Below are 27,997 nucleotides of genomic sequence, written 5' to 3'. Positions count from 1 at the left end.
GCTAATTTGCTTTAAATTTAATTACAAGGGCCAAGATTGCTCTCTAAGTCCATAACAGCACAGAACATAAGCTGATCCTGCAGCTAATGGGTGCGCACATAGGTCCACACATGTCTGTGCAAATCAGACACTGGATGATGACAGCTTGGGTCCCACCCTGGCAGAGAGTGATCTCTGCATTGTCCTCCCCAAAAGGCAGCAGCACTGTGGCACACTGCTGGGCTGGCAGGGCCACCCCGCTTGCTGCCCTGCCCTGTCCCTCCAACTGGCTGAGGACTTCCCTGCAGCTCTCATTGGATGCTGGAGCTGACAGATGACCCATCTCAACCACCTCTCCCGCTCCAAATTATAGACATCAAACAATGCATCACACATAGGGTCACTGTTTCTGCACTGCCTGGGACCAACAGGGACAATCATGGGACTTCTCTGTACCTTCTGGGTAACCTCCATCAGCAAACCCCTCTCAAAGGATGTATCTGGCAACCGAGGGTCCAGCAGAGCCAGACACCACCCTCGCCCCTTCCCTGACATTGCACTGTCCCTCTCAGTTCCTCTGCCCTCCCATGCCAACATCGTTCTTCAAAACGTTGCACCCTCAGCTGATGAAGAAGGGCAACTGCCTCTCCTCCCCAAAGGACCATGTGTGTATCCACGTTGCACTGTTATGACAGGGAAGATTTCATTCACTTCCCAGCACTTTTTCCTTTTTTCAATTTCCTATTGGGTGCTAAATCACAGCAGGCTCTGGGAGATGTTCGGGTCCTGACAGGATTCTGTGGCTGCCACTGGCTGCTACAGGAGTAATTACAACCCTGCAGAAGGCTCCAGGCTGCCATTTCTGTTTCCATGGAAATAAATACAGAATTACTGAAAACAGACCACGACATTTCATGGATTTTGAAGCTTTTGATCATCTCTAAACCACTTTAACCCATTTTTATTGGTGATGGCTTTGTTTTAAGTGGGGGGGGAGAAGGCGGGGCAGGGATGGTGCTCACAGTGTGAAAATAGGTGGAGCAACCAAAAGGAGTTTTAAATAGTGAAAGAGGGAAAAGAGTGCCAGAGGGTAAGGCTGATGCCCTAGGGATTTGCAAGAGGCCACGCAGTGCTCAACAAAGCTGCTGGTTGTCCATGGCACATGCATCCAGCCCTGGAGAGAGGAGGCCATGGAGGCTCACTGGTTCTTGTCTGCAGCCCCATAGCAGTCCCAGCTCACAACCACCATCCCCAGGACAGGCTGTTTGTAGGGGGCTGTGGGATCCAAGCAAACCTCCCACCCTTTCAGAGGGGTCATTATGGCTATACTTAGTGCTTAAATGCTCAGAACTGCAGATACACATTTCATAGACATTGAGCTTCAAGATGAAGCTAGAATAAAAAGGAATTGCTTTGTTTTCTTTAAATGGGGAGCAGAAGGGATGGATCTGATCATAAACCCCTGAGTCCCTGAACTGAAGGCACAGAGATGTGCACAGACAGGTAACTCCATGCTGTGTACAACAATCCTGGGCTCAATGCTCTTTGCAAGGCATGGCTGGGAATTCTTAATCACAACAAACTAAATGAAATACTTGGTCTGGGGAGGATACACACAAACCAAACATTTATTCTGAGGTGACCTTAGCCTTCATCTCACTGTCTGAGCTGTCACAGTGCCTCACATGAGTTTCTGTCCTACTTGGGCTGCAGCTTCCAAGTACCACTCCAGCTTCTCTGCAAACAGAAAGGACTTACGAAATATTTTTAAGGAGATGTCTCCAACTTTCAGCTAAGTCAACAAAGTCAGCTCATGCCACGTGTTTGGCACACACTGGGTACATGATGGCCATGTGACCGTGTGCCAGGCATATGATTGACACATGTTGGGCGTGTGACAGGCACATGAGGGGCTCAACACATCAGAGCAAGTAAAGAAACCAAGTTTGGTAGAACCACACAAACTGCAGAGATGAGAGAGAGGGGCAGAAGGCAAGACACCTCAGCAAATCATTTCTAATATTGACTTGAGCTAAAATCAAACACTTGAGTCAGGTTTTTTTGGCACGGAAACTTTCTGCTTTGTGAGAAATGTCAGCCTTTGGACATAGTGTCCTAATTCAGCTGCAAAAATAAATGTCAAAACAGTGAATTCTAGTTTTAAGCCAGCTCCATTCAAGAAAATTTGGGTTGAAATGTTTCCTAGTTAAAATCACAGGGCCCCAAAACTTAGGAAACAATTCCAATTGCACTGGTAAAAAGTCCTTATGCTTTACATGAAATAGCCACCAGACAGAGATGAGACCTGTTGTGTGTTGCAGCCCACTCACACATGCACACTTCTCTGATGTTTTGCCTTCTACACAGATGGACAGAAATAGATGCTGAAAAACCACAACCATGTATTAGTATCACTCAGCAGGTTGGACATGCCTGTATTTAGTTATTTGCTTTCAAATCTTACATCTAAGGGAACTACGCTTAGCACAGGTTATTTTGCCACAGTATATGGGACACTTCAGGCCCAGGAAAGAAGAGAAAGTGACTGTGAAGCCTGAGAGTTCAGGCAGTTCTGCAGGGAGAGCACAGTCTTCCTCTGAAGCAGGAGGATGGAGTAGCACAGCTCATCACAGACACGATCTGGACATCTGCTCCTGCTGCTGGATTAACCAAACAGCACTGTACCAGCTCTGGCTCTTCTCATCATAACTAAAAATTACTTCCAAACACAGCTTGAGACAGAAAAGTAAATCACTGCCCTATGGCTGGGAAAGAACAAGACAGGGAGAATACCACAGCCTGATTTTCAGAGATGCTGCTGAATTCAGCCATCATGAAGGTCAGCAGGAAATAAGAATACCCAAGGAAATGCAGCAAGAACCCAAGTTTGGAATTGCCCAACACTTACAGAAAACAGCTCCTCTATGACTCTTCCACAGCCACAGGTTAAATACAAAGCAGAAGAGCTAAATTTAAGTCTTGCCAACAGGTTCTGGACCAGAAACCCCAGACTGAAACACACTTCTCCCTGCACCACACCTCTCACACAGCAGAGGAGCTCGCTGCTGGAGCCAGAGATGCTCAATTCCCACACTGACTCCAGTGGAGCAGAAACACCAAGCCACGTGGCATGTGTTATGCAAAAATGCAAGACTGTGTATTATTTAAAATGTTCTAGTCAGAGCTTGTGCTTAACAACACTGTAATCTTCACAACTATTCTGCTAACACCACTTCCCATCTTTGTTTCCTAAAAGCCTTTCCAACTGCATCAATACCTTGCTATCAATAACTGCTGTCTCAGATCCTGCTAAATCACTGCTATCACATTAAAAATACACTTATCTCATGCCACCTGGGGATATTGTATTAAAAAATCTCTTTAGAAATCATCCTCCTTGTGCACAAACAAAATATTATCTCAGAAGTGAATGGAAATGCAGTCCCAGTGATGCAATCATTATGCAATTAATGTGATGTAACAGGAGGCTGCATAGAGAAAAGCATCTACTTTCAGACCACAGAAGTACCAGCAGTGTTTGGTACTCTCAGCACCATTCCTGCTCATGCTTTCAGAGGACAACTAGGCAAAGCCTTGTCACCCCTTGCATTCTTGCACAGCCTCTGGGCAATTTCACCCGGCACACCAAGGCAAGGGAGAGCACAGGCCAGCCCCTCCACAGAAGACAATGGGCTTTGCTTTTCTAATCACAGGTGACTGACTGATAAACTGCATGAACAGCACAGCGCTGCCACTCTGCAGAGTGGTGGCATTCAGACAGCCTGCCAGGGAAAAGGCTGCTTTTCCCAATTCATCCCAAGCACGGCAGACAAGCATAGGTCAAAAAAAGTGTAGCTTATACCATGCCAAATTGCCACTGAGAAGCTCATGACTATCCCCAACAGAGTGGCTGCAAGCAATGGCTGAGGCCCTGTGGAAAGAGTAGTGTTCAACGGCAATTCTGGTGCTTCATGGCAAAAAAGAAGTACAAAGCATCTGCTGTCGTTCCCCTAAGGGCTGCTGGTGGCCAGAGAGCTCCAAAGACCCCACTGGTATAGCCCAAATGACATGACCACAGGTAGCATCAAAAAAGGGTCCCCAGAGCAAAGCCTGTGGTTTCCCTGGGTGCTCACTGCTGCCTTCCCTCTGCAAAGGGGGAAGGAGCAGATGTGACCTGTTCCCCGTGGGACAGGGTCCCACCCCACTGCACCGGCACCACGGCACTTTAACCACTCCCACTGCATCCAGGAAAACACCCAGCTGCTCAATGACTGCTGGCTTTGCAGCTTTCTGAGCCGTGCCTTGCACAAAGGGCTTTCCCTTCTGCATAGCTAATCCTCACTATCCAGGTATTAAAAACAGTAACGCCCACGCCAATTCTCGCTTTCATCAGAAATTATGTCTTTCTCTAAAAGCTTAAATTACAGGTTTACTGCCTCCAAGTACTAGAAAAGACCCAGAATTAAATCCTCCACTTTCAGATTGAAAACAGGACCCATGCAGGAAAAAGATTGCTTGATGCAACAGGGCAATTTGCAGGGAGCAGCCTCTGGGTTCATGGTGTCAGCCAGGAAGGTTCTCAAAAGCAGATATCATCCACAAAGCAGGGCAGCTGTGATCAAACGCTGTTTTCTGCATCAGTGGGAAGCACAAACCAGGAGGGAAGGATCACGCACATGCTTACACAAAGCCACCCTGGTCCTTAGCAAAGCACAGGTCAAGGGAGGATGAGACACAGGGCTGGAGTTGGTTTAAGTTAAAAAATAAACCAAAACACTGCAGAACTGACTCAGTTCTTGACACACCACTGAAAACATGGTTTTGATTTTAAAGAATTCTTCCAACAGAGGATGGAGGCACAAAATCTGTGTAAACAATTTATGAGGTCCATAGCGGTTTTTGCTACCAAGACACATTACTCAGGGACATTTATTATACTCTCCCCACTCTGCCATTAAGGTCTGAGATGAAGAAGAACAAATGCAAGATAACTAAGCTCCTTACAGGGGTAAAAACAAATCAACCATAATTCTCTGTGTCTTAAAAAGAATTGGAAATGTCTAGACAGAAGACAGACAGAATTGGTCTCAAATGTATTCATTTCAAGAAGAAGCTGAAGCCCTGAATTACAGGGAAGATTGAGGTCTGCTCCTCCTCCGAAAACTTTCACACCTTACTCTCTCCGTGACTCTGGCATCCTTTATCCTGCCTGTGATATTTATATCCAATAGCAGGGGACTGTAATCTGGGTCACCAACAGCCTGGATAGCCACTGACAGCCCTCAGCAAGAGCTGCTGGAAACACAAGCAGCGCTGCAGAGTCCCAGCTACGCAACTCTGGAGAACTGGCTCTTGCTGGGGTAGAAAGAGAGGAATGGGAAAGATTTTCAAGTGTAAGCAGAGCTGCCCTGAGGTCACAGGGGTTTGGGATGCTCTTTCCTTCCACCACAGGCATGCAGGGATCACAGAGCTCCCTCTGCTTAAGGAGAACCTGTATAACCTCACTGAGCAAGTTTGCATAAGCCACCCACCACAGGGACTCCTGGGATCTGATTACTGGTATCACAGGCTGTAAGAACCTCAGTCATTTAGACTGGTGATGTGACACAGGAAGGACAAACAAGCCACAGCCAAACAGCCCACTTAACCACCTCAAAGACCTGCTCACCCAGATATAGAGCTGAGGAATAAAATTTTCCCATCTCATCAATCCTATGGAATTGCACAAGAAAATGAGCAAGAGAAGGAGGCCCACTTGGATAGCCAGAACAAAACTGGCAGTGCGGAAGTCCCACCATAAACCAACCCCCACCTCCTTGGTAGATGTTCTCTACAAAAGAATCTGGTCAGACCCAAAATTTCCAGTTTATAACACCAGTATTTCCCATTGGCAAGCCTTCCCCAAAAAACCCTGTTCCATTCCCACCTTACCTGACATGCATTGTACAGAAGCTGATGCTCAAATTTCTTGATCCCCAAAATGTTCTGGAACATCTCATAGAGCTGCTCCTTGCTGAGAATGAGCTCTGAGGCAGCACTCGCTGTCATCCTGGCCTGTTGCTTCCGGGGATCCTCCTCCCCACGGTAAATGGCATCAAACTTTGCCATCCAGGAGCTCAGGACTGTCTCCTTGCTGAGGCCATCAATTTCTGGCAGGCTGCGCACTCTCTTCTCAATGTGCTTCTTGAAGACCTCCCGGGAGTCATTTGCTGAGCACCCTCCACTCTGCACCATCCTGGCAACGCGGTCACTTTTCAGGAATACCTGCAAAGAAAAGGGTGATTTCAAACGGTGTCAGTTAAAAAAAAATCCCCCTTCAGTACCACAAAAAGTGGTTTCACTGCTGGGAAGCTGCCTATTGACTGCCAGGACATTCTCTAACTTCTCACTCAAGTGCCACATGCTGCCAGAGGTTTCAGCTGTACTTTGGGAAGTGTAATGAAATCAGGTGAAGTTTCTGCTTTGCCTCCACTAAAATAAAAGATTTTGATGCAATTAGGATTTGATGTGATGTTATGGTCACACCTCACCAGATACATAAATGCCCTTCAGGAGAGCAGGATTTTATTTTGTTCAGTCTGATGTTTTAATAAGGAAGTTTTTGCACAACTACATTCACCTAACCAAGTTCTGCCCTGTTAGAGGGAATAAAGTCATCTTACTCAAGACAACAGCACTGCACTGGATTTATCCTGGTAGCCAGGCCCCTGGGAAACCTCTGCAATGACCAGGCTTACACCTTAATTCTACTGCACCAGAGGAGATCCTTGCCATCAGCCCTGCTGTCACAGGAATGGGAAGTGCAAGATGGTTCAGCAAGGCTTGAACCTTTGCAGAGGTGCAGGGCACTGATAGCAGGAGAAAGGGAGGGAGAAGACATTTGATAAAGATGTTCTTCCCACTGCAAGAGCAGCAAAAGGGTCAAAACATTGTAGGAGTTGACTGTTGTTGACTCCTACAGACCACAGATGTACTGGGAGCAACACAGAGATGAAGGGTGAGAGAGACAGAGGGATATTGTGTTGGCTCTCCTCTCCCAAGTCCTGAACACAGAAGAGCAATCAATATCCAGTAAGAAAACTGCTGTTTTATTAATAATGCTGAGAACTGGAATACAGCAGCTTGGGAAGAAGCTGTGCACTCACAGAGGTGTATCTGTCACTTCTCAATAATTAAAGAGCTTGAGGATGACCTAAGGACACAATAGATTTTTTTTTTATATACCGTTCAGCAACACAGCAATCCATGTTCCTAGATGCTTGATGGCACAGGAATCTGTTGTAGTGGGTTTTGTCCAAGAACCAGCCCAAAAATGATGCTGAGGAAGAGCTGGGCTGTTTCCTTCCAATGTTTACCACCATGGGAGTACTCACTCCCTGCAGACAAGACAGGCAGGATGCCACCAGCAACCTCTTCAGTCCATGCTGAAACAACAGCAGCATGTGCTTCATTTCCTTGTAGAGATTAAATATGAGTGATAACGCCCCAGGTATGTGCAGGTGTTTTCAAGTAATGGGTGAGAGCTATTAAGACCCAAGCTCCTGATGCAGCCAAGGAAATTATCAACACACTGACTGCAGGAAATGGTGGGAGGTCACAGTGACCAGCCCCACTGCAACATCCTGGGCTCCCATGTCTCCTCATCCATGCCAGGTGCCCAGACTTGAACCTGTGTGACAGTGCTAATGACTTCCCATCCTGCCAGCACCAGTGGCTGTTGTTATCCATGGTCCTCACCCCCAGCATCGTGAGCAGTGGGATCTGGCTCCCCATATTCCCTCAGCCCTGATTTTTCCTCCCTGGGTGTGGAGCAGCAGCCAGCAGAGGAAAGGAAGGCTGCAGCTGGCAGGAAGGAGGCATGCACAGGGGAGCACCAGTCAGACACAAAGCAGCAGAAACCATGAAATAGGAATATAAAAAAAAGATTTAAAAAAGGTGTTTTGTCCTGTTTTCTTTAAAAAATACCAGGTGAGTCACCTGGCTGTAGGACTGCTTAGTAGGGTTGCCAGAAGCCAAGAATTGCCTAGAACAAAATCCTAGCATGGGTGCACACACCAAACTTTGAAGAAGAGAACTGACCTCCAGGAGCTGGGTCAGGCATCTCCTGCCACACGCACAGATGAGCCCACCATCCCACTGTGTCTCTGTCTGCCCACAGCAGAGTGGAAATCTTCCATCATATGCACTGAAGCAACTGCTGCAAAATGTGCTGGTTGACAGACAAATCTTTACTCATTTTCTAATGAGGACCTGAGAAAAGGACCTGAGAAAAGCTCCCCTGCAGTGTGCTGAAGTATGCTGGGCCTGTCTGTGCACACAGGGCTGCAGCATTCCTGCAGGCACAGCGATGCTTTGCAGAGCAGCAGTGGATCACTCAATTTTTTAATTTGATAACAGCCTGTGAACTAGCCTAAGACTGACAACCACATGCTTACCCTGACAGCCAGAATAACAGCAAAATGTGGTCATGCAAACACATTCAAGGCAACAGCAAATGCATTTCTGACCTGCAATGTCACCCTTACCTTTTTTCCCTCTGCAAAAAACCAATCATTCCCAGGTAATGAAATTATTCTGCACCATTAATAAGTGGACCTTTTAGAAACATCAGCCATGTCCTGAACAGAGATGAGCAGTTTCAGCTGCATGTTTTCCAAGCCATCATTCAGATTTATAGATCAGTAAATGCTGATTTCTAGATAGCACCCAGCAGAAAGACAGTTAATTGAATAAAACTGAGATTTGCAGGAGCTGAGATAAGCAGGATCTGCCATGATTTGCACAATGGATCAACCAAGGTGGGCACGTCTCTGCAGAGAAGGAGGAGGGTAGAACACTCTCAGCAGGGAACACTGCTCAGGCACTGAGGGGCAGAGGCTTTCTGTGGCCAGGCTTTGCCTTGTGCCACTGCAGCTGGTGCCGAGGAAGAGCCACACAGCCAAGCTTCAGCTGCATAGAAGCTGAGAGCACACAGCCATCAATAAAAGGAGACCAACAGTTAAAAAGAAGAAAAAGAAAGTTATACTAAAGGACACAGTGATGCATTACACTCTATGTGGCCTGTTTTAAGCAGGACAGAGCCAGTGGAGGGTCCACTTGAAGACATGGGCTTGTGTACATCTAGTGCTAATCTACTGCTCTTTTTCAGTTTGGTTTCAACTTGGGGCATTTATACAGCACAGGACTTCTGGAGGTGACAATGCTCAGCCAGACCCTGCAATGAAATAGGGATATATTTTACCTGGTTTTAAGCAGTTTCCTTTTCCTGCCCAATAATCTTATCTGAACAGATTATGCTGCTCTTACATCCTAAAACACAGCTCACGCCATCTTGAAAACTTTCTTTAAGAGCACCTGTTCAGTGAAGCTGTGATGATCCCTTGGCAATTTCTTTTCTGATAAAAGATGTAAATGGCTCTCTACTTTCTTCCTGTACAAAGAACGATGGATCAGGAACTACTAGGCTGGTTTAACAGTTAATCCAGAGATAACTTGTGCTTTCCTTACACAGAAGCAGCTGTTGTCATATCCTATAGAGTTAAAATTCTCTTCAGTTTTAGTATCTGATTTTGGTCCCCTCTTAGATTGCACTTCTAGAGAAATATTTTATGTAGGCAATTCAAAATCTTCACCTTCTGTGACAGAATAGCTCTAGGGAGAAAGAGAAATGGTTTGCAGACAGGCTAGCAAAAAAATAAACAACACTCCTCATAGAAATCACAAGCACTGATTTCCTTCAAAACCAGAAGCTCTTTCCTTCTGAGCAGAGATATAAAAGGCAGCATTATAGGCTGCATACAAAGAGGTGCAAAAAGACATGCATAATTATTCTTTTGCACAATTATGAATGATGCTTCATGTTCTCTGGTATCATCTAGTTTTATAGATGCACATCCTCTTCCCTCCCCCTTTGCTTTGCAGTACTTGTCATGCCAAAGAGAAAAGACAAGACTCTTGCTGAAAATCCCAAAGTCAATTGGACACAATGCAAAAGCTTCCAGAAGAACTGAATGTGCTGCCCAGATTTCTCTCAGTATTTTTAACAGGGAGCACATGACATTGATTTTACTGATTTTGCCATCTTCCCTGTTTTAGAGTGAAGATGGCAAACTCACCATTTAAAAGTATCAGGAAATTATTTTTCATCTCAAAGGAAGGGCGGTCTTCCCCATAATCAGGCTATAAGGAAACACCATGGTATAGGGGTTGCTATGGTTGTTCCATGGTTTACATTCAAACCCTGAACCTCCCAAACATTGTGATGTACCAGACATCAGACAGAAGCCACTTTGCACTTGCCTTTGCTTCATACTGTGTGATAATGGACAATCCATTAATTCAGAATTCAACCCCATCTGTGAATAGGGGTGATTCATAAGAGCATTGCATTGTCTCTCCTTACCTCATAGTAGCTTTGGACAGCATTTATAAATGCTTCATCTGCCACAATCTGGGTTTCTCCGTTGAGAAAGGCCTGAAAACGATCTTTGATTGTCTGGAGCTGCTGCTTACTTATCTGTAAAGCATGCCAAAAGGAGAAAATTAGTCAAAAAAGGTTTATGTATGAGGAAAAAAACACAGTAATTTATCTGCAATATCTTATTAAGGAGTGCATTTTTGCTCTCCTTTGGGGACAGCAGCAATAGTTGAGGAACCAGCCACACATGGGTACACACACACATGCACTCTGCACCCTGGCGAGTTCATTTAGGCATCACAAGCACCTGAAGTCACCCTGAATATCATTTCTAAACAACTCTGCCACCACGAAATGCACACAAGACTTTTACTACTTCAGGTATACTCAATTCAGAAGCAAGCTGCTGTGTGAGTGCTTGAAAGAATCTGTTTTGGTGCAACCCCCTCTCCACCCAGTCTCTCCTCCCCTTCAGAAGCTGAGCTTTGATACCAAATGGAAAGCCTTGCAAGCTGGCTGTTGGTTTTTGGGAGGTTTCCATCCCTGCTCATTTCTTTCGGCTTCTCGCACATAAAACAACAGTCAATACCAATGGTGGAAGAATTTAATGTCAAGAAATCCTGAGAGAGCAAACCTGTTCTCCTTATCCTAGCAAGGACTTTCCCTGCTGTCTCTTTCCTGCTCAAAACAGTTTCTGTCCAGCACACAGCTGGTATAACTTACAAGACAATTCTAATTTTGTCACAATTAGATCAGTAGAAAGCTTACAAGGGTTTATTCCAGCCTTGTAAGATAGCATGCCATTATTTTTCCAATTTATCTGTCAGTTTAAAACCAGACATAGCTAAAAACCCACCTCTTCAGCTTACAATGCAGACAAAGTCACAGCAGGCACATAAGTCATGTAGCAGCAATGCCAGCCTAACATCTTAAGATGTAGACAACACTCATGCTGAAGAGCTGCAGGGATTGAAACATAGCTGGGCCTGGTTTACCATGGGGTTACTTCACATTTGAGGATAAGAATTAATTTTGACAGAAGGAAGCAAACAATATGTATATATGGCAACTTCAAACTTAAAGGAAAAGGAGAGCAGTAAGAATTAGTATGGGTATTTATTAGTAAACAAAAGGTCTAGAGAAGAGTCTTTATTTCTCATTTCTATGCCAATGAAAGAAACCAGCCTATTAGAATGGAAGAGAAAGATAAAACAAATGGCTCTAAGTGTCTAAGTGGCTTTGAATAAAGTATAAAAAACTGCAGAGATTCAAACAACTAGAATGAGCATAATGAAGCCTGGTGAACACCACTAGTGATATAAAGCAGGAGAGGGACCACTTGGAAAATGCACTGATAAATATCAGTGGAGCTACAATCACGACGTGCTATGCGGGGTGCCTAAGGACTGCGGTAACAAACATCATGAACGCTGGTAATTAATTCCACAACACCACGCTGAGGGGGGTTAGTGAGCAATAGCACTTTGATGTGATAAGCTGGGATTAGTATATCCTACTGCTAATGGAGAGGTGTTCATCAAAGTGACAAAGTGAGACTCAAAATGCTCTGCTTTAGAAAGTGTGGAACAGACTTCTCCACCCTGTGGGTGCTGAAAGGTGAGTAATTCTCACCCCCAAAACAGCAGCCCAGACTTCACAGGGTCTGACACATACAACAAAGCTCAGCATCACAGGGCTGGAGTAAGGACCATCCCTTAACCTGACCCACCTCAGCCTTGGGCCATGAGCCCAGAGGAAAAGCACTGCCAAAAACTTAGAGCTTTTAGGGCTTTTAGGCTGGCAGACTCTTAGGACCAAAACTTAGATCCTATCTGCCATGTCAGCCACCTAAACCCCTTTGTGGTGTTTGCCAACAGCACCCTAGACATCACAAACCCTTGGGCAACATGCACAACATCAGATGTAAAACAGGCTCCAAACCTATCTGAGCTGATGGAGTTGAAAACTGGGTCAGTGATAAGAGGAGCCAGAGACAATGCAGTGATCAAGTGGGAGACACCTGTGGGAAGGTGTTAGGTCTGGGTTTTATTAATCATTTCATTATCTGGGAGAAAGGCAAGATGTTAATTAAACATATTGACGATTTTGTATTAGCAAACATTGTGAATGTCAGAAAGAAATGACAGAGAACAGATGCTATAAAAAAACCATGGTAAGAAACAGAAAAACTACAGGTAACCCTGAAATCAGGGTGCTGAGGCACAAGCAAAGACATACTAAGAGCACAAGATACTCTCAGCCAAGAGACTTTTCATTTGGGATTTTAACAACATGCATGGCATATTTATTACATTTTTGTGTCCAAGTTATTTCCTAGGACAACCTCCAAAAGTCCTTGCTTGTTCAATTCCTTTAATGCCATCTAGCAGCAGTATTTTATGCTCCTTCCTCAGTACTGATTGGACTACCTTCAGAACAAATGATGCTCCTTGAAATTCCTAGAAATTCCCAATATGCAGCTCACACACAAGTTCCTGGGGGCTGTGGAAATGAATCATCAGATTTGTCTCTGCTAGAGTGTCAGTTGCCTCCTCCTTGGCTAAGCTGTATACCAGCATTTTCCCCACCCTGGGAAACGGAGATCCTCTCTGATCACACCAGGCTGCAACACAGTCCAGTCCTCAGCCTGACACCCCCACCAGATGATGAGACACCACCAGGGTATTGATCCATGTCTGCACCACTGTTAGGGATGTTATCAAGGAAGCAGTCAATATGAGCCACATTTAACTCTTTTCATGTTAGACTTAGCTTCTGCAGCACAGCAGCAAACACCTGGTGCAGAAAGCCAGCACTACAAGGGAGGGAGACCAGACCTGGAGGTCAACCAAATGTGCCCAACATGCTCTACCTCCTATTTTATGCCTCTTTCCTTCCCCATGGGGCCCCACAGGCATTGCTGCCAAATCCCAGAAGCACTCCTGGGGCAGCCAGGAGGCTGCACCTCCCAGCAAAGGCTGAAGCAAGGCAGGGGAGCAGTCTCAGCACCAGCATCATGGTCCAGAGCCTTGAAGCAGTGCCAAGTGATGCCACTAACTCAGCCACAGGTTTAAAAGAGCACGTGCCCTGAACACTGAACTGGAAGCTTAAGTGCTTTAAAGGCAGGGGTGTTATTTTATCTCTTGCAATTAGAGGCACCAGTGATAAGCTAGAAATCCATATAAAGCAAGCCAGCAGCTTCTGCAGATCCAGTAAGGCCATTAAGGGGCCAATACAAACCACTTCTCAGTTACCTTCCATAGGGTGCTCACAAATAGCAGAAAACAACAGAATTACTTCCACTTGGAAGGACATCAGAACAACATCACAGCCTTCACACCAGCAGTGGCAGGAGGTGAAACCCTGTTAGGCTGCAAGCCCAGTAGGTGTGAGGATGTTGGGGGCACAGCCTCACTGCCTCCCATGCAAACACAAATCCAAGTGCCATCACACAGGAGAGATGGGAGCAAGTGGGAAAAACGGGTGGATCGAAGAGGTTTATTCTGTTTACCTTCCCCCACTTTTCCAAACCTCTCTGATGTTCCCCACAAGTACTTCCCACGTGTGAGCCATTAAAGAAAAACCAGTCATTTCTGCATTCCACAGGGATCACAGAACACAATACTCTGGACCCAAGAGAACTTTCCCAATTTAATACTGTGGTGTGCTTATGCAGCAGATTTTTTCCCAGACTTTTACCTGTCTAAAGCATGGGAGTGTATTTAAGTTGCCAGATATACACAGGCATATTAAAAACTGTAATCAATTGAGGCAGTGATGATGAACTCCTGGCACAGGTATCAGGCACAGCACCCATGGAGCTTTTGGGCTGGCATCCCTCATGGATTGCATGGCTTTTAATAAAAAGTTTGGCAGATATATTTCCCATAACAGCCTACATTATGCAGAAGAGCTCACCAGTGACTAGACATGGGCACTAAATAATTCCTACCTTCTTGGTCTAACTTTGTTAAGAAAAACCACATGCCCAGCACAATCTAGTGACCTCACAAACTGACTAAAGACCCACCAGCCACCAGCAAATCACAGAGGCAACCAAATGAATCTGCTTGATGCAGATCCCAGCAAACAGCACATCAGCCACTTAAGGACAAACGTTCACCAGCAGCTTTCTTGCTCTGTGTTATTTTTGCACATACTCAGTCTGACTCAGAAACAAAAGCAAATCTGAATGCAGGGAGCCATGGCATCTGCTCCAAAGTGCTCCAACCAGTGAACAGCTGGCACCATCTCTGCACATTGTCTCCAGCCTCCTTCACCTACACCAGGGCAGCACAAGCACTGGAAAGGGAGCTGTCTGCCACAGAAAACGTCCCTGAAAAGAGTTATACACAGCAATGTGCCTCACTAAGCCATCCTCTCTCCAGAATGCTTTGCTGAGTCTGAGCATGCAGGAGTAAGTACAGCACCAAAATGGGCCCAGAGAGGCGGTGGCATCTCCAGCCTTGCAAATTTCCACAGCCTGACTGCATGAATATTATCTGTTTTGGGAGGGAGCCCTGCTTTGAACAGGGAAATTGGGCCAGAGACTCCAGAACTCCCTTGCAAGCTACATTATGCTACAGCAGTACAATATTCCAACAGAAGATTTAGAAGGAGGGGCCATCCTAGATTGTAGATTGCTGAATCTGTCAGTAGCAGGCAGCAGCATAATGTCCACACCTGTACAGGTACTCAAACCTGCTAATAAAGCCCTGTCCATCAATGTGATGGCTGCTGAAATCAATCAGATTTGGGCTGTGTAGAGGGATGTTTCCAAGTGAAAGGCACCCCTGTGGCTGAGAGGTGGCCCTCTTTACTGCCACACTTGAACACCTCTGACCAAGGACTGAATATTTCAGTGCACTGATGCCTCACAGAACCCTTGCACACTGCACATCCCACTGGAAGGGTCTTTCCTACAGGCAGGACATGAGGATGCATCACAGCACTGCACACTGGTCCCTAATGGCTCAGCCCATCAGCATCACCCTTGTCCTAAAGGAATTGTTTCAGCTGAGGACTGCAGGTAATTCCCAGGGGACACACTTCTGCCTTTTGTCCAGAAGGCCCAGCAGCAGTCAACCACAAGCAGCACTGAGCTCTTCCTCCTTAGGGCACCTGCTGCTCAGGGACCACTGCAGGGAGAAAAGGAGGAATATTTTACTGCTCACTGTGCTGTTGCTCTGGGTTTGGTTTTGTAACATCTAATAAATATTTTATTACTCCTCAGCACCAGGTGATTTAGGAAAAATCTAAACCAACCAAATGAGCATCTCTCATCATTGCTGCTTCCACAGCCAGAAAACCAGTCATGACACAAACAATGTGGGAGGGAGGGTGTGGGGGGATGCCAGAGCAGCCAAGCACTGGTCTTAGGAGAGAGGTCAGAGGCCCCAGCAATGAGCACGAGACTAGAAAACAAACCCAGTCAGGTTATTTTGCACTGAGAAAAAGTACCAGCTTGTCCCTCTGTTGATTTCCTTACTACAAGAGAGGGCCACAGGTGGGGTGACTCACAGACCCAGCATTTGGGATTTTAATTGCAAACTCTCCTGGGCAGGTGTGGCTGCTCTGCAAACAGCTGAACACTGCTGGCTTTTCACTGCTAACATACACAACCAGCATTAATTGCCACTCTCAGACAACTGTTCCCAGCCACCTAACAGTGCCTTTTCTGGTTGTTTCAGTGAAATTTAATACTTGTTACCAGAAAGAGCTTCTTGTGCTTTGCTTCCTGATAGCCACCATACATCTTTCCAGGGACACCCTTACAATCTGACCATATGCAAATCACTGTTTTACTGCTGCCTGTACAATTCCCTCTTTATGGGTGCTTGATTTGTTGCCTCTCCCCTTAGTCCATGCTTTACAGGCCCTGATGATCCACACTGCCCACCCACTCTCCAGCCACATTCATCCTTTGTGAGTGGCAGACAAGAAAAAGATACGGTCCTGGCAAGCCACCCTAGTGTCACCTACTCATCTCTCAGAAGAGGTGTCCAGTTGATTTGTTGCAGAGAAAAAGACTGCACCATGACTGTGCCTGGGATTACACATGTGGGCAGTGAAGAGCACACACAACTCCTTCTGCCTGCAGCAGCTCATGCCCTGTCTGCTCAGCCCACCTGTGATGCTTGGGATGGGTCAGACCAATGGGAATCCTCCAGGAGAAAGACTCCTACATGCCTACCTGCCCTGTGCTCAGAGATCAGGCTGGGTTTGAGCACAAACAATGCAAACAGCTCCTGGGTCCTTACACACCAGCACAGCACTGATTTGGAGGTCAGAGATTGAACCGGCCTCTCACTCAAGCAGCTCAAGAAGACAAGAATAGTATTTCCTGACCTAAGGGTAAATATCTGCTTCAGCAATGTGACCAAAGGGGAGGGAAACCCACTAGAGCCGCCTGCAGAGGAAGAAAGCGCCTTCCTCTGCCCAGCCACAGAGCTACCACCCAGCCATGCCTTCCCACAGCACCAGCCCCAGTCCCTGCCAGGACCTCTCACTACCACTGTCATTACAAGCAAACTTCAGCAGCTTTGCAGCACAAGCAGTGAGTGTTAAATGATTTTGGCACTTGCTGGAACATTTCTCCTGTAAAGAGGCTCAAGTATTGCTGGGTATGTATGGGAAGGCAAAACATCAATCCCTTTGGTTAAGCCAGCTGCAGACAAAGGCTCTAGATCAAGCAGTGCAGATGTCCTCTTTCCACTGTCCCAGACTACATCCAGTAGCAGATTTATCAGAGAGACAAAGCACAGGCTCTGAGCTGCTCTCTGAAATACATGGATGTGCTTTTTTATCCTCTGAAACCCTGAGTATATTTCTTTTCTATGATTCATTCTGCCAGCCAGGCACATTTCTTTGACATACATGAAAGACCTAAAATGCTCCTACTTTCTGACACGCTGCAGTGCACAATGCTAAAAAAGGAAAGCAAAGCCAGGACTTGGGACTAGGCCTTGCCATGATGACTTTCCCCTTGTGCTTTCCAAGCTACACCTTCCTTTTTCAACATGCCACCACAGAGCAAGCCTAGATGCAGGAACATCAAAAGGTACTTCATCACAGCCTGCTTCACTTGCTACCTTTGTTTGTACCGGGGTATCCATCTGACGCTCACATACCACCCCTTGCATCTCTCCCCTGAAAAGGGTCCCCTTTTCCATTAAAATCACAGAATCACAGAATTGTTTGGGTTGGAAGGGACCTCAAAGATCATTAAGTTCCAACCCCTCTGTCATGGGCAGACACACCTCCCACTAGACCAGGGTGCTCAACTGTGGTTCCAATCAGGAATTTCTGCTCCTGCCTGCAAGTTTCTTTCTCCTGCATGTCTCCTCCTGGCTGGTCCCTCCTCTGCAGCTGACATGCTGGCAAGTAACCCCAAGATGGAGCCACCTGACAAGAGCACAGAAAACTTGTAACTTCACCCACCTTTGATCTTATTTTACCTAAGTAAGCCATTAGCAGAGTGAGTTTGTGACAGATCCAACAGACTAAGCTAGCCCTGCTGGGTACCTTTCTGTGTATGATCAAACAGATACAGGCCCCTATTTTTTTACTGATAATAAAAATATGACTTTGATCTTAGAAGAATAGAGAAGCCAGCACAAAACAGAAGCAAAAAATAGCAATGATTAAATACTAGGCCAGTGACTGAGGATGGGCTGAGGGGTGATTGCTGCTCTAAGAGACCTCCCTGCTGACTTCTGCTGTGCTGGGAGCCTTGCCTGGTGAGGTCTGCTGGGTAAAACACATCACTGTAATGTGGCAGCTTTCAGCAGAAAGCCCAGCATCATCCTGCCTGTGGTAAAAGTGCAGCTGCTCTGTTAATAAAACAGATAAAAACAAACCCATAAAAATACTAGCAGAAATACATCTACGCAATAAATCCAGGAGCCAGATAGAATGGAGGCTGTCTAGAATGGGCAGAGTGACAAGCAAAGCTGCCCAACACTGGGTACCCCTTTGGGTGCCCAAAGGCAGGAAACAAATCGCTTTACTCTCAGGCTGGACTCTGCAGCTGGATTATCATCTCCTCCTCTCTCTGGCTCAAATACCTTCCTTATTCCTTCCCAGTCCCAGTCTGATTAACCTCAAGTCCTGAGGGCCACTAACACAACTGCCTACCACAGTCTGCTCCAGCAAATCCCGCCAGCAAAGGCCTGGCCAGAGGGGCACTTTGAGACGTGTTTGCTCTGACTGGTATAGGAACTCCGTAAACGCAACAGAAATGGCTTAGCCTGCCCTTTCACTCCAGAAGTGCAGTACATGTGGTACATACAGTGCACATTGCTGCTCTGAGACCTCAAAAAACACTTAACACAGGAAAAAGGATCAAGGGAAGATCTTCCTTCTCCTCTGGAGCATTACAGGCAGTCTTGGAAAGTAACATTTTCACTCCTCCTCTTTTTCTGTTGGATGGAAAACAACACATGGTCTATTGAAGACTGAGTGTTAACGTGACACAGCTTCTGAGACATTACCTCACATCCTTTCATGCCTCAAGACCTTGGTGTGCTGCAGTGAAGGAAGGAGGTGGGGAGCTGGAGAACATCACAGGTTCTTCTCCATGAGACACCCATGCCGAGACCCTTGGAGAAGTCAGGAACAGGTTGGGCTATGATCCTACTAGAATTTGTATTTATTTCAGAATATTCTGAGGACAACTTCCAGAACTTGGATGTTCAGAGCCTGACTGAAAGGAAGTAAAAAAGCCAATTTGGGGTATGGATGTTATGCATCTATTGCCCAGTGGCTGCAAAGCCCTAAGCCTCCTGCTTCTGTCACCATGACAGGGATGCAAAACTTCTCATTCAATCATCTGCAATAGATAGCTGATACTGTATTGTTTTGATAAAAAAAATGTGCAAAATCTTGTATGAGTGCTACAAAGGAGCATTCACAAACAATTCCCAGGATCCCGAAAGAAATAATTGTATAGAAGTGATGGTTTTACACTGCTGATCTATGTGGCCAGAGCCCCTTTGACCAGGAACACTCTGCCAGCCCCTCCTGAGGGGTAACTAACAGCACAGAACCTCTTTCCACCACCTGGGCCAGTGTTATTTGGACAGTTCAGCACTCCAAAGATCAGTAACCCATATTGCTGCTGACACTATCCAAGCATCTCCGTTCTTGGACTAGGGGCTAGGAATGGCCCAGTATATTGTGGGTTTGGAGATCCCAGGCACAACCTAAGGACAGTTAAATATCCATAAACTAACTGATCCACAAATGTGGGTGAAGGATGAGGTGGGAACACAAGGTGGTCTCTGCTGGGGGGTTCTGAAATTCAGGCAAGTCCTTGCTCTCCAACAGCCCATTTGTTTGCTCCCTCTGTGCTGCATTTCCCATTTGTGAGGGAGAGTAACAGCACTTTGTTTCTTTCCAGAAGTGGCTACATGCATGAAAAGACTGAGAGCCTCTCACAGGCTAGGATGTTGGGTATCCAAGATGAAAAGCAAGCTACTTTTACAGACACTTTTAAATCACTATTTGAACTATTTTCATCTCTGTGTTCCTACTCCAGGCAGACCTTACAGGTTGCAGAAGCCAATCATCCTTCCTGGTTAATGTATACAGCGGCTCATGCTGACTTAAAAATATTAAACAATCTAAAGAGCTAAAGATCTCCTACCGACACTTCAGATGTCCAAACAAGAAACCCAGGCTTGTCTCTATTCTTTTTTTAAGGCAAAAAAAAAAAAAGCACATCTATCATCATTGGCGTTGTTTTTGCATAATTTTGATCATTAAACTCTGCCTCTCCTCCATGTCACAAGCTATTTTAAAAACAGTTCTTACTGAGCAGAAGTGGCAGACAAAAGAATGGAGGCTCAAGGACTCCTGGTGTATCCCAGACTCTGTGAAAGTGCTGCTTTCAGCCTGGCAGAGTTAGCAGGGGAGAGAATGTCTTTGATGGGAATGAACAAGATGGCAAGAAATGGAGAGGGGCTTTCAGGCAGACAAGGCTGAAATGGTGAGCCCTGCTGTGGGCATCCCATATGCTCATGCTGCCCCTGCCAGAGCTGGGGAAAACACCAGCCCCCAAAACAGAGGGCTGGTGTCTGAATCAACATGAAATTGGGCTGCTGGAGCAGAAGAAGAAGCAGACACAGGTCTGAGCAGTATTTCTTTTCCAAAGAAAGTACATTTTCAAAGCAGCCCACTAAAAGATGTGACCTACTACACACCACAGCTCTGGCTAAGTACAACTTGTTGTGTTTGAAATTTTCCCTTATTCTGTGCATGTGCCATGATTTCCAGGAAATAAAAAGAAAGAAAACACTCCAGATTTTAAGAAAATCTGTGTAAGAGCCAAATGCATCTCTGATCCAGTAAAAGAGAAGCTGTCTCCTTCAGACAGCACTTGAAAAAGGTTCAATCAATCAGTCAAGCCAGAACAGAATTTGCTTCTAGATAGAAAAACAAGAGAAAAGGTGTGAAACTGTAGTACACCTCCTCCTCCACCTCACATTTCCTGCTAAAGTGAGTAATACTGGATTTTACAAGGGCATGTTGTTCAGAGCTTGAAGAGAAAGTTTAGTAAAAGGTAATTTGTTCTGAGGCAACAAACTACTGCAAGAAAACAGAGCATTTCAACTTTCCAGGCCCACCACCAGGCAGAGACACGGGAATATACCTTCACAGGATGGCTGGTATGTACCTGGAATAACTGAGAATGTTTGTCTGCTCCTTCAAAGACATCAGGGAAATTCATCGGCAATAACATCATTCCACTGGGTGATTTACTATTGTTTAAGGAAAGGCACAGTTAAAATTATCCAATTTATTTCCCACAGCCCTAGTCTTTGGACCCAGTTTCTGTCAGGAGGCTGAAAACAAGGGGGCAAATCTTGTGAATTACCTGAGGCATCATAGAGATGGGACAAGAGCCCCATGGTGACATACCCCCAAGGGTGGCTTTGCACAAGCAAGTGCTCAGATTTCCAGGCTTGGAGCACATTCACTTGGCAGGGGAGGCTGGAGGAAGCAGTGACCTTTACTCAGCTTTGGGCTGTAAGCATAAATGAAACCCAGCTAGGGCAGTCGTGGTACACACAGCCTGTGTGTGGTGTGGGCCATCTGCAAAGGCACAATTAGCTGCTTGCATGAAATTAGTTCAGTCATGGTTTTCAAGATAAGGAAAAGGCCATTTGCTGGCTGACAGGCTCTGGAGTCTGCAGTGATCAGTCCAAGCCTTGCAACCCAGGGAAATCTCCTGGGGAACTGGTGGCAGGACAGAGGTGAGGCATCCGAGCTGAGCACAGCTTGGCACCGGGACTTTCCCCAGGCAAACCCCACCAGTGGAATGAAAGAAGCAATGTCACAACCAACATATGATTGAATCATCCCTGGGGGCACCTGGCAGGGGCAAGAGGGACATCCTGGCTCCCTGAGCAACTAGCCCTCTGCCCTTGGTGCCTCTGGCCGGCATGCTGGCTGTCTTTTGCCCTTCACCTCCTGCCAAGTTTAATTAGAGCTAAAGAACATCCCCCCCAAAGCTACTTGCTGTGACCCAGCACCAGCCACCCAGTCCCAGCAGCAGCACCCAACTGCACAAATCTTTCCTGTTGGCTCCTGGGCACAGGAAGCAAAGGAAGCCAGATCTGGTCTGGTCCAACCGCCTTCCCATCAGCCTGGAAACACAGTACTACTGGTAAGCTGGATGTCAAAAAAAACCCAAAACAAACCACCTTAAAAAAGTCTTTGTTTGTGCCTCTGGTGGGCTGTGGGGCTTTTTTTGGCCAAAAGTTAGAGACAGTAGTTCAAAACATCCAGCTTTCCTAACAAACCCAAAAGACTAAGTTTGGTACCACTATTATACATTAACTCTCTAAAGTCTGGCAGTTTTCAACACAGCAGTTGTATATGGCCCTACATAAAAACCCTTTCCAAAAACACATGCCTACACATTAAAAACTCTCTCATTTAAGCCAGGAAAGCTGTTTTAAGGATTCCTGTGAAATGCAGTATATTGCAGGCTGTCTCAAAAAGAAGAAAGATTCATTTTTCTTCTTTGGGCTTGAGGCAGAATAATTTTAAAGGCTTTGAGTGAGTGATGACCTCTGTGCATTTCTGCTGGGAGGGTCAGACCTGCCTGCTATCCTCTTCCCATCAGATGAGCTCCTCATTTGCTGTGGGTTGTGCAGAATTGCAAGCCAATGCTACAAGAACAGTAACCTGCAGAAGAAGGGGATGTAACAGATGGAGTAAATATCCTCTTCAACAAACCCCTAGAATATGTTGTCCAAGCTCAAAATCCAGATTTCCTGTGTCTTACACTACCTTACAGTGGCTGAAAAAGCCCAAGAGGAGGGAGGAGAGCAGGCTGTGCACAGAGGGAGCAGAACACAATCCCAAAGGGCAGGAGGGAAGAATTGCCTGTTGCTACATCTGGTAATGAGTTTGTCTGCATATTCAGAGTACAAGCTGAAACCCCCACAAAAAGCAGCAAAGCTACTGCAGAACTGAAGCATATAATTTCTGAGGAGTATTTGTAGGAGCAGAAAAACACGTGGGCATACAGAAAAAGACAAAATGAAATTATTCTTCATAAAAGGCAGCTGTGCTAGCACTTGCCTACAGCATTCCTACATCCTGGAGCTTCCCTTCTGCTTCTAGGAGCCCTGGAAGAGATCACTGAAACCATAACAATCAAAACCACAAAAAGGGGGAAAATAAGCTCCCCAAATGAGCACAATGCATTGAATCACTACTCTCATTTTACTCCTCCCAATAAGTGTGAAGAGCAGGCTATATCCTGGAAGCAAGTCTGTGCAGGTAGCAGATCCCAGAGCTTGCTGGCAGCTGGACCACAGTACTCCATGTTACTCTGATCCCATAAAACTGATCCCAGGCTCTGCTGTACATGCACAGACAATCCCAGCCACTACAGGTCACCTCAGCCTACAGCATGGATTGCCTTTTTTTTTTTTTAGCTCAAACATTCCTATTAGAAGCCTCAGCCTACGCTGAGGAATTAGAGATAACTGGTACCCGCAGAAATTGGAAGGAAAACCACTAATCTTAAATAGTGCTTAAATAAATACTGCAGAACTGAGGATGTGGGAATCCAGTCTCTTACCTGAAAATGCCTCAAAACATTTGAATGAAAGGAGCTCAGAATTTCGCTCCTGGTGCTGATTGCTGGGCCAGCACCAGCACAGCCAGCGATGGCCTCTCCCTTGGCATGACACACACTGCAGAATGGGCCCACACAGCCTGCTCCAGAAGAGGCAGCCGTGATTGACAAATGCTTTCCCAGCCCTCTGGGATATCGGCAGCGAGCTTCCCTGGCAGCTGGATGCGGGAGTAGGAATGCTGGGAGATGGGCAGGGAACCTACGGAGTGTGCGGGTGAAGGCAGGTGATGCCAAACCCACAGCACCAGCTGTTCTGGCTCATGCAGCTCCTGTGGCCTCAAAACCTCATGAAGAAGAGGGGACCAGGCTGAACTGTGACCAAGCAGGTTTTGCCCAGAAAGCTGGGCCAGGCTGGGGCGTGCACGAAGGGGAAATGCCAGAAAGCGGCACGAACAAGCCCATTCCCCTTGATTCCCCTTGGCAGGGCTTTCTCCAGCAATGCCCACATTACTTCACCATCCAGCCCCTCCTTGTTTGCAATTTCCAAACTTCAGAGACCTACACACAACGGTTTCTTGAGTGGGCAAGTATCCTGCCCACACTGACAAGAGAAGGACAAACTGGTGGGAAACTTTGTTCCACCTCCAACTCATTTCCAGCCAGGTTTCAGCACTTGGCTTGACCCACGCAGCAGAGAAAGCTGCCAGGTTCCAGCTGAAACCCTGGCTGTGGGCTTGGAAAGTCAGACATTATGCATGCTGTAGCAAACAAAATCAGCAATAAAATCCTCCCCCCTAAGAAATATTGGAAAAAAAATGTCAGGGAAGCTGGCAACAGAAGTAACTTGCAAACTTCAGCATCCCTGCCCATCAGCTCCAGTCCTGGAGAAGATATTTTTGCCTTCACTGACTCAAAAGCCCAAGTCTTTATCAGGAGCAACGTTCCCCAAGCCTGAATGCAGAACTGCTGGGCATAAGTCACTCCTTCTGGTTGATGTCTGTCTTTGCAATCTCACCTTTCTCTCTGATGCCATCTCCCAGGATACACTAAAGCTCTCCTTAAATTTAGGTGGCAAGTAGAAATTTTTTTCCTTTAATCTTCTGAACTGTGACTACTTCTTTACAAACCATGTACTATTTTTGAGCTTTGTAATTAAGTCCTTGGACATTTCTTACAGAAATGTGATTTAAGCGAGCAAAAGAAAATCCCAATTCATCCTGACACAATGAAGAAGCAAGGAAAGTGAAGATAGTATCAGAAAAAAAAAAAAGCAACAAAGAAAGACAGAAGCCTTTGCCACATTGCAGGCTAACAGCAGACTCATGCAGCAAGAACATGACAGAATAAAGATGCTTATCTTGAGCAACCAAAAGCCTGCACAACATGAGTCAGTAAGAGCAAGGCAACCATCAGCCTATTTGGTAGACCAAGGAGATTTCTGAATGAGGCTGGTTGCTGAGCCCTCTGCTAAGCTGTGCACAAATCCTCTTTGCCTACAGGCTGACATTTGGGTGGGTGACAGAGGCTGCATTCCCTGCTCAGGGGCTGCTGCTGAAGAGAGAGCAGCATATCCTGTAGTTATGGAGGGCCACAGGGAAAGCCTCTGAAGCACTGTGTCAAAGGCTGGAATTCAAAGGAAGAAGACTACTCTTCCCTTGTTCTTGGTGCCTGAGAACAGGCATTAACTCCCACCACACTCTTCAGCTTTACAGGCTCTTCACAAGAAAGAAAATAACAGAACATTAAGGTGGCATGGTACATATGAAGTGACAGCAAGACCCCTGGCAGTAAAATCTCTGTGTGATGCAGAAGGAATTACCTCCACAATTCCACTCCTGTCAGACAGCTAAGCACAGGGGTGCTGTGCTGGTGATGCCAGAGTGTGATTTCCATTAGTGTTAATAGGAACTACTGACAGAAGCAGCAGCCAAGAAGCCAAAAAGCCTCCAGTCTTGATGACTGCCTTTGATGAGTACAGAACTGCATTAAGTCAGTCCAGACAGCTGTACCAGGCAAATGATCATGGCTGTGAGTATGAGAAAAGAGCCAGGGATCAGGCTCCAAAGAAGGGCTGGATCCCAGCTGGGATGGGGCACTGGAGCCGGAACAGCACAAATGGCCAGTGAGGTGCCAGCAATGGCACCAGCCAAATCCCGCTCCAGTGTCCACATGGCGGTTGGTCACAGTCCTAAGGAGCAAGCTTGAAGGAACCAGGTGGCCACTGCAGCATTTCTTGCAGCTACTCCATGAACACCTACTGCCAACAACCACCGAGGTCCTTGGGATGGAGCACAGAAAAGAATTTCTATCCCCATTGGAAACATAAGATAGTTCACAAGAAAGTAAGTATAGGTTTGGAAAAACAAGGGCTTGGGATCAGAAGATGATATAACAAAAAACAAAAGGTGGTCCATGAGAAAACTACATGTATGGAAGAACAGGGACTTGAAATTTAAAGGTGTTGTTTTGGTCCCCATTAGGGTCCAGCAGTTCAGACAGAGAGAAAAGTCCGTCATTACAACCATCACTTCAAGTCATTGAGGATTTTTTGGATAAGCAAAGGCCTAGAGAAAATTCATCCCTAAGATATAAAAATAGATTTTTATTAATTAGAGAAAAAGCCAGATACAAATCACAATCCCCTGAGAGTAGATAAGATAGATGTCAAGGTTATTTTCTTCAAAACAGTTTAATAAGCAGGTGCTGAGCCGGTGGTGGCCATCTCCTGTGTGTGCCACCCAAAGCAAGTCACTGGCACAGGCTTGGCCCTTACAATTTGCAGCAAAACCAACAGGTCTCACAGCGGATTCCCTGCCAGTTTTAAGTCCCTACCCATCACCTCCACCACTCGTTTCTCATCAGCTCTCTGCAGACAGCAACAGATCGTTTCATCCTGTTACTTACGCCACAGAAATTTAGACTCGAGGAAAAGTAGGCATAACAATATTACATCATTTAAGCAACCAACTTAGCTGACTACTTCAAATTCTGCCTGATCTGCTGGCAAGAGCAACAGACCTTTAATTAAACTAACTAGCCCTGGGCCAGAGAAAGACTTCTTTCCTGCTGATTCATTTGATAGGAGGTGATGGTGCCACGATCACCATCACAGTTCAAAGCACTTCTGAGTACTCGCCCACAGCTCACTCAAATCCCTTTGGTTGCAAATGCCTCTGCAGAAGCCTGTGCTACCCAGGCACCTGCCTTATCCCATTCATACCCAGGTCAGCTCCGGGGCCCGTTTTTGTGCTGATAACCTGAGTCTTGTGACCTCTCTGTACCATTTGGTGCAGAATGAAAATAGCAGAAAACCCTACAAGGCCTAGCCCCAAGGTACTCATAACTCAAATAATTTCACATGGTAAGCCATGAGAGCCAGGAGCAGTCCCCTTCACAGGGCTGTGCCAAGGACACAAGTCTGTGTCCCTTGGGCAGGGACTGATGCTGAGCTCTGGAAGGGGAGCCCAAGCTTGTGCCAAGAGAATCTGGGCACAGAGGAAAGAGCAACCCCTCCCACTGTACTGCCACTTGCCCCCCTCACGTTTGCCAAACACCTTAGGAAAAGCCAGATTCTTCACAGGAGCACATGGCTGCAGAGAAGAGACATGGCTCTGTACAACCCAGCATAATGCTCCATCATGTAGCACTGCCCCAGCCCACACCAGGCTTCATCTTCTACTACACACTGAAGTGAACTGCAATTTTTTTATGCTTTTTTCTTTTCTTCTGGGAAGAAGCTAATTAGAGTGGGAAAGGATCTCCACGACTCTCATGTACAACTCCTGCATTTCAGAGACTTTTAATTTGTGTTATGCAACTACCACACACACAATGTACTTGAAATTATATCGCATGCAACCTAATCAAACACCACGGCACCAGATAGTTGAATCATGCTGTGATAAATAAGGAAAACTATTTTGTGTACGCATAGCAAATTCCCCCTTGCACCTTAGTCAAAGTGGCACCTACTACCAATTATCAGGTCAGTAAAATGCATCTATTATTTAGTGTCATGGCTTAACTTAACACTGTCAAGTGCACAGCTGGGGGTGCACTAAGTACTCGCACAGTGCAGGGAAGGGGCACCTTGCTGGCACTGACCATGCAGGGAGACCTTGCATGGGGAGCATGAGCAAGGCAACAAATGTGAGCCCAGAGCAGGGCTGTAAGAAACAAAGAGCCCCCTTGGGAAAGCTTTGAGGACAAGTATCCTCAAACTATGGAAAACTCTGCTGAAAAAAAAGAAAATAACTCGTTCCCACTCACATCCACAACAAGAAGTTAAAAGTATGTGTTACAGCAAGGAAGCCAGGCTGAATACTGGAGAAAAAGCCCTGTCCCAGTAAGGATGCAGATACACAGGAGGAACTGGCCCAGGAACTCATGTCCCCACATCCCCAGCAGGAACAACCTGGGCATACTCAATCCAGCTCTAAGAGAGGAAGATGTTCAGATAGCCTGAGGTCTTTCCAGCCCTATTTTTACAGGATTTCTACCCTTCACTC

At 46.1% G+C, this 27,997-nt stretch overlaps 1 protein-coding gene across 12 annotated transcripts in view; it reads right to left on the bottom strand.

The window, feature by feature from the left end:
- CADPS (calcium dependent secretion activator) overlaps positions 1–27,997 on the bottom strand; it is a 210,514-nt gene that overhangs the window by 157,608 nt on the left and 24,909 nt on the right. For all 12 annotated transcript variants that reach the window (XM_042015159.1, XM_042015148.1, XM_042015248.1 and 9 more), the window contains exons 2-3: positions 10,382–10,495; positions 5,911–6,243 (exon numbers count right to left, since the gene is read on the bottom strand). In XM_042015159.1, coding sequence (XP_041871093.1) covers positions 5,911–6,243; positions 10,382–10,495 — 447 coding nt within the window. The remainder of the gene's footprint in view (positions 1–5,910; positions 6,244–10,381; positions 10,496–27,997) is intronic.

This window comes from Corvus kubaryi, unplaced genomic scaffold, assembly GCF_017639235.1.
Source record: "Corvus kubaryi isolate FWS band 111438036 unplaced genomic scaffold, C.kubaryi_AGA036_p1.0 136, whole genome shotgun sequence".
NCBI classification, from domain to species: Eukaryota; Metazoa; Chordata; class Aves; order Passeriformes; family Corvidae; genus Corvus; species Corvus kubaryi.
The sequence above is the reverse complement of the archived record's forward strand: the minus strand, read 5'-3'. Positions and strand labels throughout refer to the sequence as shown.